Consider the following 14,094-nt stretch of genomic DNA (forward strand, 5'->3'; position numbering starts at 1 on the left):
AGCATCTTCAGACAACACCCAGCATAAGATATCACCTGGATTTTAATCTTGTGCATGTCTGAGTCCCCATTAGACTATAAGCTCTGTTGGGGCAGGAATCATGTCTAATTCACCACCATCCTCAGGGCCTAACATAGTACCTGCCACATATTAGGTGTTCAATAAATGAGTATTTTCCCAGAACTGACATAACCAAGACACCAATGTCACGGTTCTCCATGTTAGTGATAGTTTTAATTAAACACCATTAACAATCCTCCCACATAGCCTGGCTGTAAGGTCCTAGCTAGGGCCCACAGCAGTGACAACCAGCTATCAGGGATGGTCAGTGGCATAATTTTAACAGCAGGCCACCCAGTGTCACACTTGGAGCCACAAGAGGGAAAGTCATCTTTGACAACACCTCAAACAGTCATTATGAGAAATGCATCTTCTCAATTTACTTACTGCAGACGATTCACAGCCAAAGATCCACAACAAGTCATCCAGATCTTTTTCATTGACTGTTTCATCAAGAGAAATCCCAAGCTACAGAAATGAAAATGAAAGGGAAAACATCAGCCCAACACCAAGACCAGTGGAGAAACCCCAAGAGAAGTCAAAGGGAGGAAGGTGCTGGATAAGACCCCCAGTTATGCCAAAATATCTGGGTGCCATTGTATCCAAGTTGGCGCATGGCTAGATGAGTCTGAGACTTTACAAAGTTTAGAGTTTTAGGAGCCACTTCTGGACTCCAACAGTCTGGTGGGTCTGGTAGGTCACCAGATATACTTAACCTTAATTTATTATATCACTTATCATAGTCTTTACCTTCAACAGTCATATTGTGAAGGGTATTATGAGCAAAATATGTGCCTAAGAGTCCCATACATGAAAACACAAAGTCTTAAGTAAAGCTAAGAATGAATTATCCTTTATTTGAAAGTCACAATGTTCCAAGCGGGAAATGAAAATTGTTTAAAAAACATAGATTGTGCCCAAAATTCCAATATTGATTTTTTTAAGAAGAAAATTTTTACTAAGAAAAGTCAGGAAACTTTAAAGTAGTTTAAAAAGTGGAAAAGTTTTACTTACTGTGCCATCCTCAAAGAGCCGAAAATTGATTTGCCGCTGAGTGGCCCTGTCCAAGACCTCCTTCACTGAGCAGCCACACTGAATCTTCAAAGTGTCAAAGAACAAGTCATGCTGGAGTTGATGCCCTGCTCGCTTGAGACCTAGACAAGATAGGAGAGCCACGAGTCCCCAACACAGAAATCTGCTCCGCGGCCCCTGACCTTTCACAGAGAAGTAAAGAGGTAAACTCTTTTTCTTTTTTTTTAAGATTTTATTTATTTATTTACTTATTTTAGGAAGAGCACAAGAGGGGGTAGAGGGTGGGACCAGCAGACTGCGCTGAGCGCAGAGCCCAAAGCAGGGCTCAATTGCAGGATCCTGAGATCATGACCTGAGCTGAAATCAAGAGTAGGATGCTTAACTGACTGAGCCATCCAGGGGCCCCAAGAGGTAAATTTTAACTATAGTCTGTTCCTGATTTTAGCCAGTGTTTTGATAGCTGCTTTTTTTTTTTTAAAGAAATTAAAAGTTTGTCACTATGCTATAGAATATTATGAAATAAATACATATAAAAAAAGAAAAATCACCATAATCACCATACAGAAATAATCACTGGTTACAATTTAGTGTATATTACTCTAGAATTGGGATGTGTGTGTGTGTGTGTGTGTGTGTGTGTGTAAGAGAGAGAGAGAGAGAGAGAGAGATATCACATATTTCTTTACACTTTAAAAAATTTGTAATACACAAAGAACATTTTGCTTTTCTACAGATCGATATCCATGTCATTATTTTTAATGGTGGTATAATATTCAAATATATGCATGTAAAATAATTTAATCACTTATTATTGAACATTTAGGCTGTTTCTAAGGTTGTGGTATTATAAACAATGTTTCAATGGATACCCTTTACATCCTTAGGTGATTATTTCCTTTAGATACATTTCTAGAAGTAGAATTTTTGATTCAAACTGTCGGCACATTTTAAAAGCTTTTGATATGTACTGCTTACATGCCCTCATGAAAGTTATACCAACATGGGCGCCTGGGTGGCTCGGTCAGTTGAGTGTCTACCTTCAGCTCAGGTCATGATCTTAGGGTCCTGGGATCGAGTCCCACATCTGGCTATCTGCTCAGCAGGGAGTCTGCTTCTCCCTCTTACTCTCCGTCTGTGTTCTCCCTCTTTCTTTCTAATAAATAGAAAAAAATCTTTAAAAAAATTTTATACCTACATCAGCATTCTTTTTAATCTTTACCAGTGTAATGGGAGAAACACTATTGTTTCAATTTACATTTCCTTAATAGTAAGGTTGAAATTTTATGTTTACTGGCCATTTATTTGTATATTTACTTCTTTTAAAATTACACTTAGGCACCTGGGGGACGTAGTCAGTTAAGCTTCTGACTGTTTCAGCTCAGATTGTGATCTCAGGGTTCTGAGATTGAGCTCCGTGTCAGGCTCTGCACTTTAAGACTCTCTCTCCCTCTCCCTCTGCCCCTCCCCCTGGTTCTCTCTCTCTAAAATAAAATAAATAAATCTTAAAAAAATAAAAAAATAAAATTACACTTAATGTCCTTTGCCCATTTTTCTCTGAGTGATCATCCCTCTTGTTTATGGGGTTGGGGAGCAAGTAAAAGATCTCCATATTAAAATTTTTAACACTCAGTCTATCAGAAATGGCGAAATACTTTCTTATTTGACTTTCAATTTTGTATACAGCATTGGACATACACTGAGTTTTCTATTTTACTTACTCAGGTTTATCAGTCTTGTTATGAAGTGACTCACCTTCAGACAAAATCAAAGTGGCATTATGTACCCTCCTAGCAATATGCTCCAGCCCACGGGAACCATGGTAGATTGCAAACATGGCAGCCATGTTTGCCAAGAGAGCCTAAAACAACAAAGAACATTTAAGGAATCATATTCAACAATGCGATGAAGACAGTTAGTGGGAAGGAGTATTATTTTGACTTGAAATGCCACAACTGAAAACAGCGACAAAAAAAGTGATCAGATTTCCTGCTTTCTCTATGAGAGTAGGGGATGATTTATAACCTGCCTATCTCAGGGGCAAACACAGCATCCAAGACACCCTGGAGTCACGATACTAAACTTTCAAATTTGACCACTATAAAGGAGGAGTTTCATCCATGTAATATAATCATGTCACCCATAAGGGGGAAGATGGGGCTGTCATTAAACATCGAGGAGCAGTATTTCATGTAGGAAGACAGCGGAGTAATAAAGGTGTCAGGGGAAAAGAAGTGAGATCCAAGAATTTTATATCCATCAAACAATTCAAGGATAAAAGCAACAAACAATTTACAAATACACAAGAACTCAGGGAACACAATTATACTGAGAACTTAAATAAAGCCCTAGAAGCTGAATTTCAGCCAACCAATGGATGAATGAATATTGTGTGGGAAAGGACTACCAAAAATGAAAATGCAGGACACAGGGGAATAAAACCAAAATGAATTGGCAGGACATGTATTAGAGAAAATCAGCACCTATTGGCTATTCCCTGTTCACAGCAAGGTCACTTTCTCAGGTAAAGATATCTCCCTTGACCACGGGATTGAGGTTTCACAAGAACATTTACAGGGAAGCGTGTGTTTTTGTGTGACAGAAAATAGAAAGGAATGGCACTGGAATCTCTCAGAGATAAGGGGCATAGACAGCGATGCTTCAGTGAGGAAGTCCTGCATGGGGAACAAGAAAAGGACCCACTGTGATGGCATGTTGAGTCAGGGAAGAAGATAAAAGAAGATAGCTAGGATAAGATACTAAAACGAGTGGCAACGTGGCAAAAAATGATGGAGGCCCACCTCATGCTTCTCTTCCTCTTGGTCCCATCTCTCATTTGCTTTATCACCCTAGATCCTGCCAATAAGCAATCTTCTAACCATGCAATATCATCCCTACCTCCCAGGAAACTGGTCCCAACTCAGGTCTCAGATTCCTACCCTGCCCAGCCTATTCCGTTCTCCCACTGCCACTCCCATTTTACTGGTCCAGCACCATAAACTCTGAAGTTTTCAGTCCCACTAGTGTGAATTTTCTCCTAATGTGGTCATCTTCACAGCCAATCACCACAGAGTGGGAAAGGCACCTGAGAAACACAATGCTTTTAAGTTGGCTGATATTCAATATTGGATCTATTTTGTTCGGTGCACATTTTCTCAGCTAGGCTGCCAGAAGCATCCCCATCTATGGGACCACTGCAAAACAAGAAACAGTTCTCAAAAGATGCCAGAAAGCGATGCCTGGGTGGCTCAGTCAGCTAAGCATCTGCCTTCGGCTCAGGTCATGTTCCCAGGGTCCTGGGATTGAATCCCACATTGGGCTCCTTGCTCAGCAGGGAGCCTGCTTCTCCCTCTGCCTTGCTGCTCCCTCTATTTGTGCTCTCTCTCTCACTCTCTCTCTGACAAAAAAAAAAAAAAAAAAAAAGATGCCAGAAAGTGAAGCCAACAGTCAAAGAAAATGCAGAGGAAAGGAAGAAATCTGGGGCACCTGGGTGGCTCAGTCAGTTAAGCATCCGACTCTTGATTTTGGCTCAGATCATGATCTCAGGATTTTGAGATCAAGCCCCGAGTTGGGCTACGCACTGAGCACAGAGCCTGCTTAAGATTCCTTTTCTCCCTCTCCTCTCTTTCCCTCTCTAAAAAAAGAAGAAGCAGAAGAAGACATCTAAGAACACAGAAGTAGACTTTCTTGGACCAAAATTCCCCAAGAGAGTATAGAAGCTTTGTGGACTCTGTACAACAATTAGAAATAAATACAGAAGCACTACAACACATTCCAGCTATGGAGAGGGCAAGTCAAACAATACATGACACTGTGTATCCAAATGCTTATGACTACTGCTGGGGAATAGAAACTCAGGCCTGATATTCACAGAATCCTCTGGAATCCTCTTATCACAACAACCCTGTATAAGTTGGTTCATGTCCCTTTTTAATGTAGAGATGACTCTTTCCCACAAAGAGGAGACTGTATCAGGTGACTGGTCAACAAACTGATGACAAGTATAGAATCATTTTTAGAAATCTCAGAAAGGAATTAGAACTCCAAAGGAAGTTCAGAGAAATGAAGACCAAGAAAATTCAAATTTCCTGGATAACTTGGACAAACTTAATATGATTAGTATACAAATAAAGTAATAAAAAATAAGAGTAATCAAAAGCTCATGATTAAAAGTTGCTCGAAATCATTAGTTATAAGGGAAATGCATACTAAAACCACAATGAGATATCAGTTCACACTCACGAGGATGGCTATAACTGAAAAGACAGGCAATAACAAGCACTGGTGAAAATGTGGAGAAATTACAACCCTCAAACGCTGGTAGAGGGAATACAAAATGATGAAGCCCCTTTGGAATACAGTCTGAAGTTCTTCAGAAAGTTCAATTTAGGTTAATAATATGGCCTAGTAATTCTACTTCTGGGTATATACCTAAGAGAACTGAAAACATATGACCCCATAAAATCTTGTACATGAATGTGCATAGCAGCTTTATTCAAAATACTTAAAAGTGGAAACAACCCAAATATCCATCACTTGATGAATGGATAAACAAAATGTGGTATGTCCATACAATGGGACAGCCATAAAAAAAAGGAAGTACTGATTCATACCACAATATGGATAAACTTTGAAATCATTATGCTAAGTGAAAGAAGCCAGGCACAAAAGGCCACATATTGTAAAATCCCATTTGTATGAATGTCCAGAATAGGCAAATACATATAGGAAGAAAGTAGATTAGTGGCTCCCAGGGGCTGCAGGGAGGGGAGAAGGATGGGGAGTGATTGCTTCATGGGAACAGGTTTCCTTTTGGGGTGATGAGAATGTTCAGAAATGAAATGCTAGTGATGGTTGCACAACTTCACAAAAATACTGAAAACCACTGAACTGTATACTTTAAATGAGCAAATTTTATGGAGAGTTATAGCTCACTGAAGAGTTAATAAAATGCAGATTACACCTCAACACAACTGACTTCAGAGAAAGCTAATGAAAAAATTGCTTGTGGTGGTAGAACCCAAGAAATAAGAAAACATAAAGAACAGGACGTGATGCAAGTTCAGATATCTGTGAAATATCACAAGTTTATAGAAAGAATTTTAAAAAAGAATTCAATAACACACTTTCAGAGAGCTTTGTACCACCAACAATGCAAAACTAACTGCATTGTGGAGCCTATTATGCTCAAGAGAAAAGGGGCAGCCATGAGAACACAGAGCAGTTGCTAAAGAAGCAGAAGGCTGGAGTTAAAGGCATATAGTGCTCAAGGAGCATCTCAAAAGATATCAGTCATCTCCTAACAAAAAAGATTAATTGCAAAAAAAAAAAAGATTAATTGTATGCTTATAGACAATGACCCTGGAGTTATGAGCAACTGCTTTATGCAACCAATCAATTATGAAAAGAAACTCATAAATGAAATAGACAATGGATAGCTGGAAGTTCTCCAGAATGAGAAGGTAAAAATCAGAGAAGACAGGGGCACCTGGGTGGCGCAGTCGGTTAAGTGTCTGACTCTTGCTTTCAGCTCAGATCATGATCTCAGGGTCCTGGGATTGAGCACCACATCGGGTTCCACACCCAGCGTGGAGTCTGCTTGGGATTCTCTCTCCTGTCTCCCTCTGCCCCTTCGCCTCCCTCACTCTTTCTCTAAGATAAATAAATAAATCTTTAAAAAAAAAAAAAAATCAAAAGACAGAGTTGCGCTATTTCCAAGGCAAACATCACTTTAATAATTGCTGAAAAAGAGGCCTTTTTTCAGCCCAAATTCACCTGTAAAATTAATTTCAAACATTGAAGCAGAAAACCCCTTAATGCATTTATAACCAGACAGGCACCTTTTGGAAGAACATGAGCAGAAAGAGCAAGACAGGAGCAATCAGCTGCACAGGAAGGAGAAATATATAAGCAGGGAATTCAACAAATGAAGGGTAAACTATGGAAAGTAATAGCATCATGTAAAGTTCAATTTGCTGTCAACAGAGGAAAAGCTCTTGACAGCTGGCTCCTTCCTGTGATAAAAGAAGAGCTCTTGGCTAAAAAGAAGCAGCCACCTTTTTGAGGCAACAAAGAAGACAAGAAAACCTACTGAGGAAACTAGTCCAAAGACCACCGGCTAGAGAACCAAATAGAAGACCTTATCATCTACTGCCCCTGGAGAGTCTAAAACCTGGTGGTGGTGCTTTGAGCCAGTGCCCTGAGAGAAAAAAAGCACCGTATTGCCCACTGAGGTGTTGGTAAGATCTCCTTCTCTTACCCTGAATGGAGAAGATGGACCTAGAATGGATTGGATGCTCAGGAAGAGTCCTCCACCTAAGCCTAGAAACTTGGTCTCAAACACTCCTTCCTCTGACCTGAGCCCTGGGCAACTTCCAGAATCGTCAGGAACTTAGGAAGCTCCTCCTCTTTTAGTCCATCCTTTCACGAATGCCTGTCCTGAGTCCCCAGTAAGAGTACTCCACGACCACCACCAACAGGTCAATCTTGGTCACTCCCTCAAGCACAGTCACATTGCCTCCCTCACCACATTCCTAGAGGGCTTCCATTTCAACCTTAAGAGAAGGTGCCCGATCACCCACCACCCATAATGGACCTGGCCCGATGGCCAAGAATGCTAGAAACACTGACGTATGCAGTACATCCATACACAGAGCTCCAGGAAAATGCATCGTATTTTGGTTCTGACAAGACCACAGGGCTTCTCTACCAATAAGATCACAGCACTTCTGATGTACACACTGGTCAGTAGGTGGTGGACGAACGAATGAACAATCGAGTGAATGCATGAGCAGCTCATTTCTGTAGACTATGCACGGTTTAGTGGCAGAGCAGGCACGTGACCGACCTGAGCCGTACAGATGTTGCTAGTAGCCTTGTCTCTCCGGATGTGCTGTTCCCTGGTCTGAAGAGCAAGACGGTACACTTCTTTCCCAGTGGCATCTCTGGCCCAAGAATAAAACATCTAGTTAACACAAATGATCATAGCACCAAGGGTGGTCACAAAGGGACCTGTTTCTTTCCTTCCCAGATTGAAGGGAACCCAGAAAATATATTTGGCTGCAAGGCCATAAAGAAACAATTCTTAAGCCATCCTGTTCTAAATAGGACTACTAATTTTTAGTATATACTTTGAGGGAAGAACCGAGATATACACAGAAAGACCAGCAACCTTGAAAGGAAACTTCCCTGGAATTACCCAGACTAATATAATGCTGGTGAATGAGGATTCAATTTAAAATTAAACTTAGGGAAGATTAAATTTCACTGTGAGCATCTTGGCAGACACAGAAAAAAGGGAAATATCTGACAAAGGAGTCAACTTCTGCCCTGGAATCTAAAGCAACTGTACTGCTACAAAGAAAAAGAATGTGTTGAATCAATAAATTGTACACCTGAAACTAGTATTGCACTGTATGTTAACTGGAATTTAAGAACTTAAAAAAAGAATGTTAATAATCTTACCACTTGTCTCTAAGAAAAATTTTCCTTCTTTCCTAATACAATTAAGAATTTGGATAGGGGGACCCGGGTGGTGCAGTGGGTTAAGCAACAGACTCCTGGTTTTAGCTCAGGTCATGATCTTAGGGTCGTGGGATCAAGCCCTGAGTAGGGCTCCTCACTCAGAGTGGGAGTCTGCTTGAGATTCTCTCTCCCTCTCCTTCTGTCCCTCCCACTCGTGCTCTCTCTCTCTCAAATAAATAAATCTTTAAAAAACAAAAAAAGAATTTGGGGACACTTGGGTGGCTCAGTCGTTAAGCCTCTGCCTTCGGCTCAGTCATGATCCCAGAGTCCTGGGATCGAGCCCCGAGTCAGGCTCCTTGCTCAGTGGAGAGCTTGCTTCTCCCTCTGCCTGCCGCTCCCCCTGCTTGTGCTCACTCACTCTCTCTGACAAATAAATAAATAAATCTTAAAAATAAATTAATTAAAAAACTTAAAAATTTAAAAAAAGAAAGATTCAACAGTCTTATCCTTTATTTCATCAAGCTCTGGGTCCATTTTTTCAGTAAGATAAGAAGTTCAATATAAAAATCAGCAGAAAGGGGCACCTGGGTATATCAGTCGGTTAAGGATCTGCCTTTGACTCAGGTCATGCATGACCCCAGGGTGCTGGGATGGAGCCCCACATTAGGCTCCCCGCTGAGCAGGGAGCCTGCCTCTCCCTCTGCCTGCCTCCCCCCAACTTGTGCTCTCTCTCTGATAGATAAATAAATAAAATCTTTAAAAAAAAATCAGCAGACAATAATTAATATATTAAATTCTTTTTAATTAGAAAACTTTCTGCCTCATCTCACCTGGTGAAGATATATCACTGAAAGAAACAAATGTAAGAATACTTGAAGAAACTTATTTTTACACTAAAAAGCGAGGTGCCTCTTGCTATTATGTGATAAGTTGCATTTCAAAAATTCAAATTATTCACTAATACAGGCTATTCACTTGGGCTAGTAAGTCTAACTTCTTTGAAAGGTCTAAAAGGGCATGTTAAATTTCCCCAGTAATAATCATGACATTCATCTAAATTCTTAATCTGAGGAGGTGTATCAATGAGAAGCACTTGAGAAAGTACATTTAGAAATTACTAGAACAAACAAGTAGCAGGCCTCTAGGAAATAATGTGGATTACAATGTGTACATGGTAATCTCTCACTGTGCTTGTCTTTTACCTAACTGTGTGGCATGACAATGCATTTGAGAATGAAAGTGGTGAGATATAAAACCACCTAAAATGTCCAGTCTTTCAATGCTTTTGTCAACCTAATTAAATTCACTTATGTGACTTGAATACAAGTATGTTGTAAATTATTGTGCATGGCCCAGTTAAATTCAGAGAGAAATCAACAACTTTTGTAATCAGAAGAAGAAACAGGGAAAATAATAACACAATCAAAGGGGAGAAACATGAGCTTCATTACCTTGTTACCCCCACCATTCTCCCGGGCATCATCCTCACCAAGCTTTCTCTAACAGCAAAAAAGGCTGCATGTGGTCCGCCATAGCCCAGTGGCACTCCAAATCGCTGTGAGCTGCCTAGGGCAATGTCTACCCCAAATTCTCCAGGAGGCCTCAAGATACACAGAGCTAAAAGGTCGGTAGCACAGCAGGCCAGGCTCTAGAAAGGACACAAGAGAGAAAGTGGTCGTAGTTGTCACCTTCACCTGGCGAGCAGTGAGAGAATAGCAAATTATCTGCAATATAAGCAGACAGACAGGGTTGTTTCATACCCTGTGAATTCCATTTACTCACTGATTCATTCAAAAATATTTACTGAGGGGCACCTGGGTGGCTCAGGTCATGATCTCAGGGCCCTGGGATCAAGCCCCACATCAAGCTCCCCACTCAGCAGGGGGCCTCTTTAATCCCTCTCTTTCTGCCCCTCCCCCTGCTCAGGCTCTTTCTCTCTCTCTCAAATAAATTAAAATCTTTTTTTAAAAAATTACTGAGTGCTTACTATGCACCAGAAATTAATGAACAAAATAAACCTGAGAAAAGGAGGCAGGAAGGAGAGAGTTTTACCATTCTAGGTGATACAGTTATGGAAACTAAGATGCATTAAAAAATCATAATTCAAAGTTGGGACATGCCTCCATGGACCCCCACAAGGAGAGATTTGCCTACCCCAGTCTGATGGGCCCTCTCCACAAGCTCTGTGAAGTCTTCCACCTTCCCCTCGGTGTCTGGGTACTGGAAGAGCACTCCACTAACATCGTTTCCACTGAAGTCCATTTTATGGGGTAATTTCAGCTCAATGAGAACGCCATTGTATCTGGAAAGACAGAAGACAAAGAGCAATCATGCTTTTGGTTTTCAAGAGAAAATAAAACCCCTTACAATTTATTTTCAGTGATAGAGTGCCCATATTCAGTGTCCTTCCTCATTGCCCCCCACCCCCACCTCATCCTGACACACACACACACACACCCATCTCACACCTGACCTTTCATTGGTAACAGAGCTTCACACCATCTCGAGTGCTTCTGTTTCTCTCTTCCACACTTACCACACCCATTCCCCCCTTTCTTGCCAGAACCTGCTCCTGAGAGGGTCAGGAACATGGCTTCCTAGGACTAAAGAACCAATTCCTGCAACTACAGAGCAGTCACCACTTTCACCTGGGATCAGTTTTAGGTGAATGGAAAACCATCAATAAGACAAAGAGAAAGACCTTTCTTAACCACCCAGTTCCAATTCTATGTGAGAACACCCCTTCTGAAGGGATGGTGGTATGGGGTTGGGGAATATTGCCCCGTTCTTACAAGAAGAGAGCAAACAGACACCCCGGCAGGTGATAGTTGTGCTGTTTTTATCTGATTACAGCACTAAACAAATACAGTACGCTTGCTTTCGTCTATATCATACCACACCTAGGCTTTATATGGATCCCTTATAAACTATGTTTGCAGTTGCACACACTAAACTCTAACAACTGTGTGAGAATTCCATTTTTTCCCTCTACTTCTCAAGCCTTCTAAAACATTGCTGAAATTATTTTAATATTTTTAATTTTTTTTTTTTAAAAAAACAAACAACATGGTTACTCAATATAAAGCAAAGGCAACTAAGGCCACTTCTGTATTCTCTCAATTCTGACACATTTTACTTACTAGGCAAGATCTCAGGAAGAAAGTGGGAAGGAAGCGAAACTGAACAACCTCAATTTAAACCAGGTTCACCTCCAATCAGTTTGGAAGTAAGAGAGAGAAGCAAAGGTGATGAGCATGATATATATTATCCCTGAGTTCAAAATATGAATGAAATTAATTACTTGGCTCGAGTCTGGACGACAGCTATTGTCTGTGGGTGGCAACGCGGGTCAACAAAAAATCTCTTCCTCTTGTTGTGCCTGTTGAAAAGGAAAATCACATTCAAACATGAACATTAAAGAAATCAAAGTATCTTCTAAGAATGCAAAGCAAAGGTGGTACTTAGGGAAACTCTGAGCACAATGTAAAAACTGAGTCCTTAATTCTACTGATCAGAATTCTACTGAAATCCAATTTCCGTTCTTGAAAAGAAAACCGTAGGCCCAAAATGGAGTCACTTGTGCTAGGTTCATGTCACCAAACTGGGGCTTCATACATACCTGATTATAGTTTCAACCTTCCCCAGTAATATAATCTTAACTGGTCAGTCTAGAATTTCCTGGTAAGCAACAATGAGGTAATTCACCTAATAAGACTCTTTTTGTCCCCCAAAGGAAAGTGACCTTGCTCTAAATAATCTCTTTTTTGTTTATGACTTCCTTGACACCCCCTTTAAAAACCTTTCCCTTTCAGGGGCTGCCTTCAGTTCAGGTCATGATCCCAGAGTCCTGGGATCAAGCCCCACAAATGGTCTCTCTGCTCAGTGGAGAGTCTACTTCTCCTTCTCCCTCTGTCCCTCACCTTGCTCATGCTCTCTCCCTCTGTCTCTCAAATAAAGAAAATCTTAAAAAAATAAAAAATAGGGTGCCTGGGTGGCTCAGTTGGTTAAGCGACTGCCTTCGGCTCAGGTCATGATCCTGGAGTCCTGGGATCGAGTCCCACATTGGGCTCCCTGCTCGGTGGGGAGTCTTCTTCTCCCTCTGACCCTCCCCCCCTCATGCTCTCTCTCTCTCATTCTCTCTCTCTCTCAAATAAATAAATAAAATCTTTTAAAAAATAAAATAAATAAAATAAAATAAAAAATAAAAAAATAAAAACCTTTCCCTTTCACATTGGACAGCAACATGTAAAAGAATGAAACTGGACCACTTTCTTACACCATACACAAAAATAAGTTCGGAATGGATGACAGGCCTAAACATGAGACATGAAACCACAAAAATCCTAGAGAAGAACACAGGCAGTAACCTCTCTGACATTGGCCAAAGCAACTTCTTACTAGATATGTCAACTGAGGCAAGGGAAACAAAAGCAAAAATGAACTACTGGAACTTCATCAAGATAAAAAGCCTCTGCACAGCTAAGGAAACAATCAACAAAACTAAAAGGCAATCTACTGAATGGGAGAAGACATTTGCAAATGCTCTGATAAAGGGTTAGCATCCAAAATATATAAAGAACTTATAAAACTCAACACCCCAAAAGCAAATATTCCAGTTAAAAAATGGGCAGAAGACATGAATAGACATTTTTCCAAAGAAGACATCCAGGTGGCCAACAGACACATGAAAAGATGCTCAACATCACTCATCATCAGGGAAATACAAATCAAAACTGTAACAAGATATTATCTCACACCTGTCAGAATGGCTAAAATCAACAACACAGGAAACAACAGGTCTTGGCAAGCATGTGGAGAAAGAGGAACCCTCTTGCACTGTTGGTGGGAATGCGAACTGGTGCAGCCATTCTGGAAAACAGCATGGAGGTTCCTCAAAAATTTAAAAATAGAACTAACCTATAATCCAGCAATTGCATTACTAGGTATTTACCCAAAGGATACAAAAATACTGGTTCAAAGGGTACACGCGCCCCAATGTTTACAGCAGCATTATCAACAATAGCCAATTGTTGGAAAACAATTGGAAACAGCTCAATTGTCCATTGCCTGATGAATGGATAAAGAAGATGAATGGATAAAGAAGATGTGTGAAGTTTTTACATTGTGCTCAGAGTTTCCCTAAGTACACACACACACACACACACACACACACACACACACACACACACGCACTGGAATATTACTCAGCCATAAAAAAGAATGAAATCTTGGGACGCCTGTGTGGCTCAGCCGGTTAAGCATCTGTCTTCGGCTCAGGTCATGATCCCAGGGTCCTGGGATTGAGTCCCGCATCGGGCTCCTTGCTCAGCAGGGAGCTTGTTTCTCCCTCTGTCTGCTGATCCCGACTGTGCTCGCTCTCTCTCTCTCTCTGATAAATAAATAAAATCTTAAAAAAATTAAATTGAATTAAATTAAATTAAATTAAAAAAAAGAATGAAATCTTGCCATTTGCAACGATGTGACTAAAGCTAGGGAGTATTATGCTAAGCCAAATAAGTCAATCAGCAAAAGGCAAATACC

General features: G+C 40.6%; 1 protein-coding gene across 1 annotated transcript in view; it reads right to left on the minus strand.

Annotated features, from left to right (window-relative positions):
- GLDC (glycine decarboxylase) overlaps window positions 1-14,094 on the minus strand; it is a 95,196-nt gene that overhangs the window by 49,345 nt on the left and 31,757 nt on the right. The window contains exons 5-11 of the mRNA XM_036065798.2: window positions 11,855-11,932; window positions 10,708-10,855; window positions 10,005-10,201; window positions 7,937-8,033; window positions 2,845-2,950; window positions 1,075-1,214; window positions 448-528 (exon numbers count right to left, since the gene is read on the minus strand). Of these exons, the coding sequence (XP_035921691.1) occupies window positions 448-528; window positions 1,075-1,214; window positions 2,845-2,950; window positions 7,937-8,033; window positions 10,005-10,201; window positions 10,708-10,855; window positions 11,855-11,932 (847 nt within the window). The remainder of the gene's footprint in view (window positions 1-447; window positions 529-1,074; window positions 1,215-2,844; window positions 2,951-7,936; window positions 8,034-10,004; window positions 10,202-10,707; window positions 10,856-11,854; window positions 11,933-14,094) is intronic.

This window comes from Halichoerus grypus, chromosome 14 (genome assembly GCF_964656455.1).
Source record: "Halichoerus grypus chromosome 14, mHalGry1.hap1.1, whole genome shotgun sequence".
NCBI lineage: Eukaryota > Metazoa > Chordata > Mammalia > Carnivora > Phocidae > Halichoerus > Halichoerus grypus.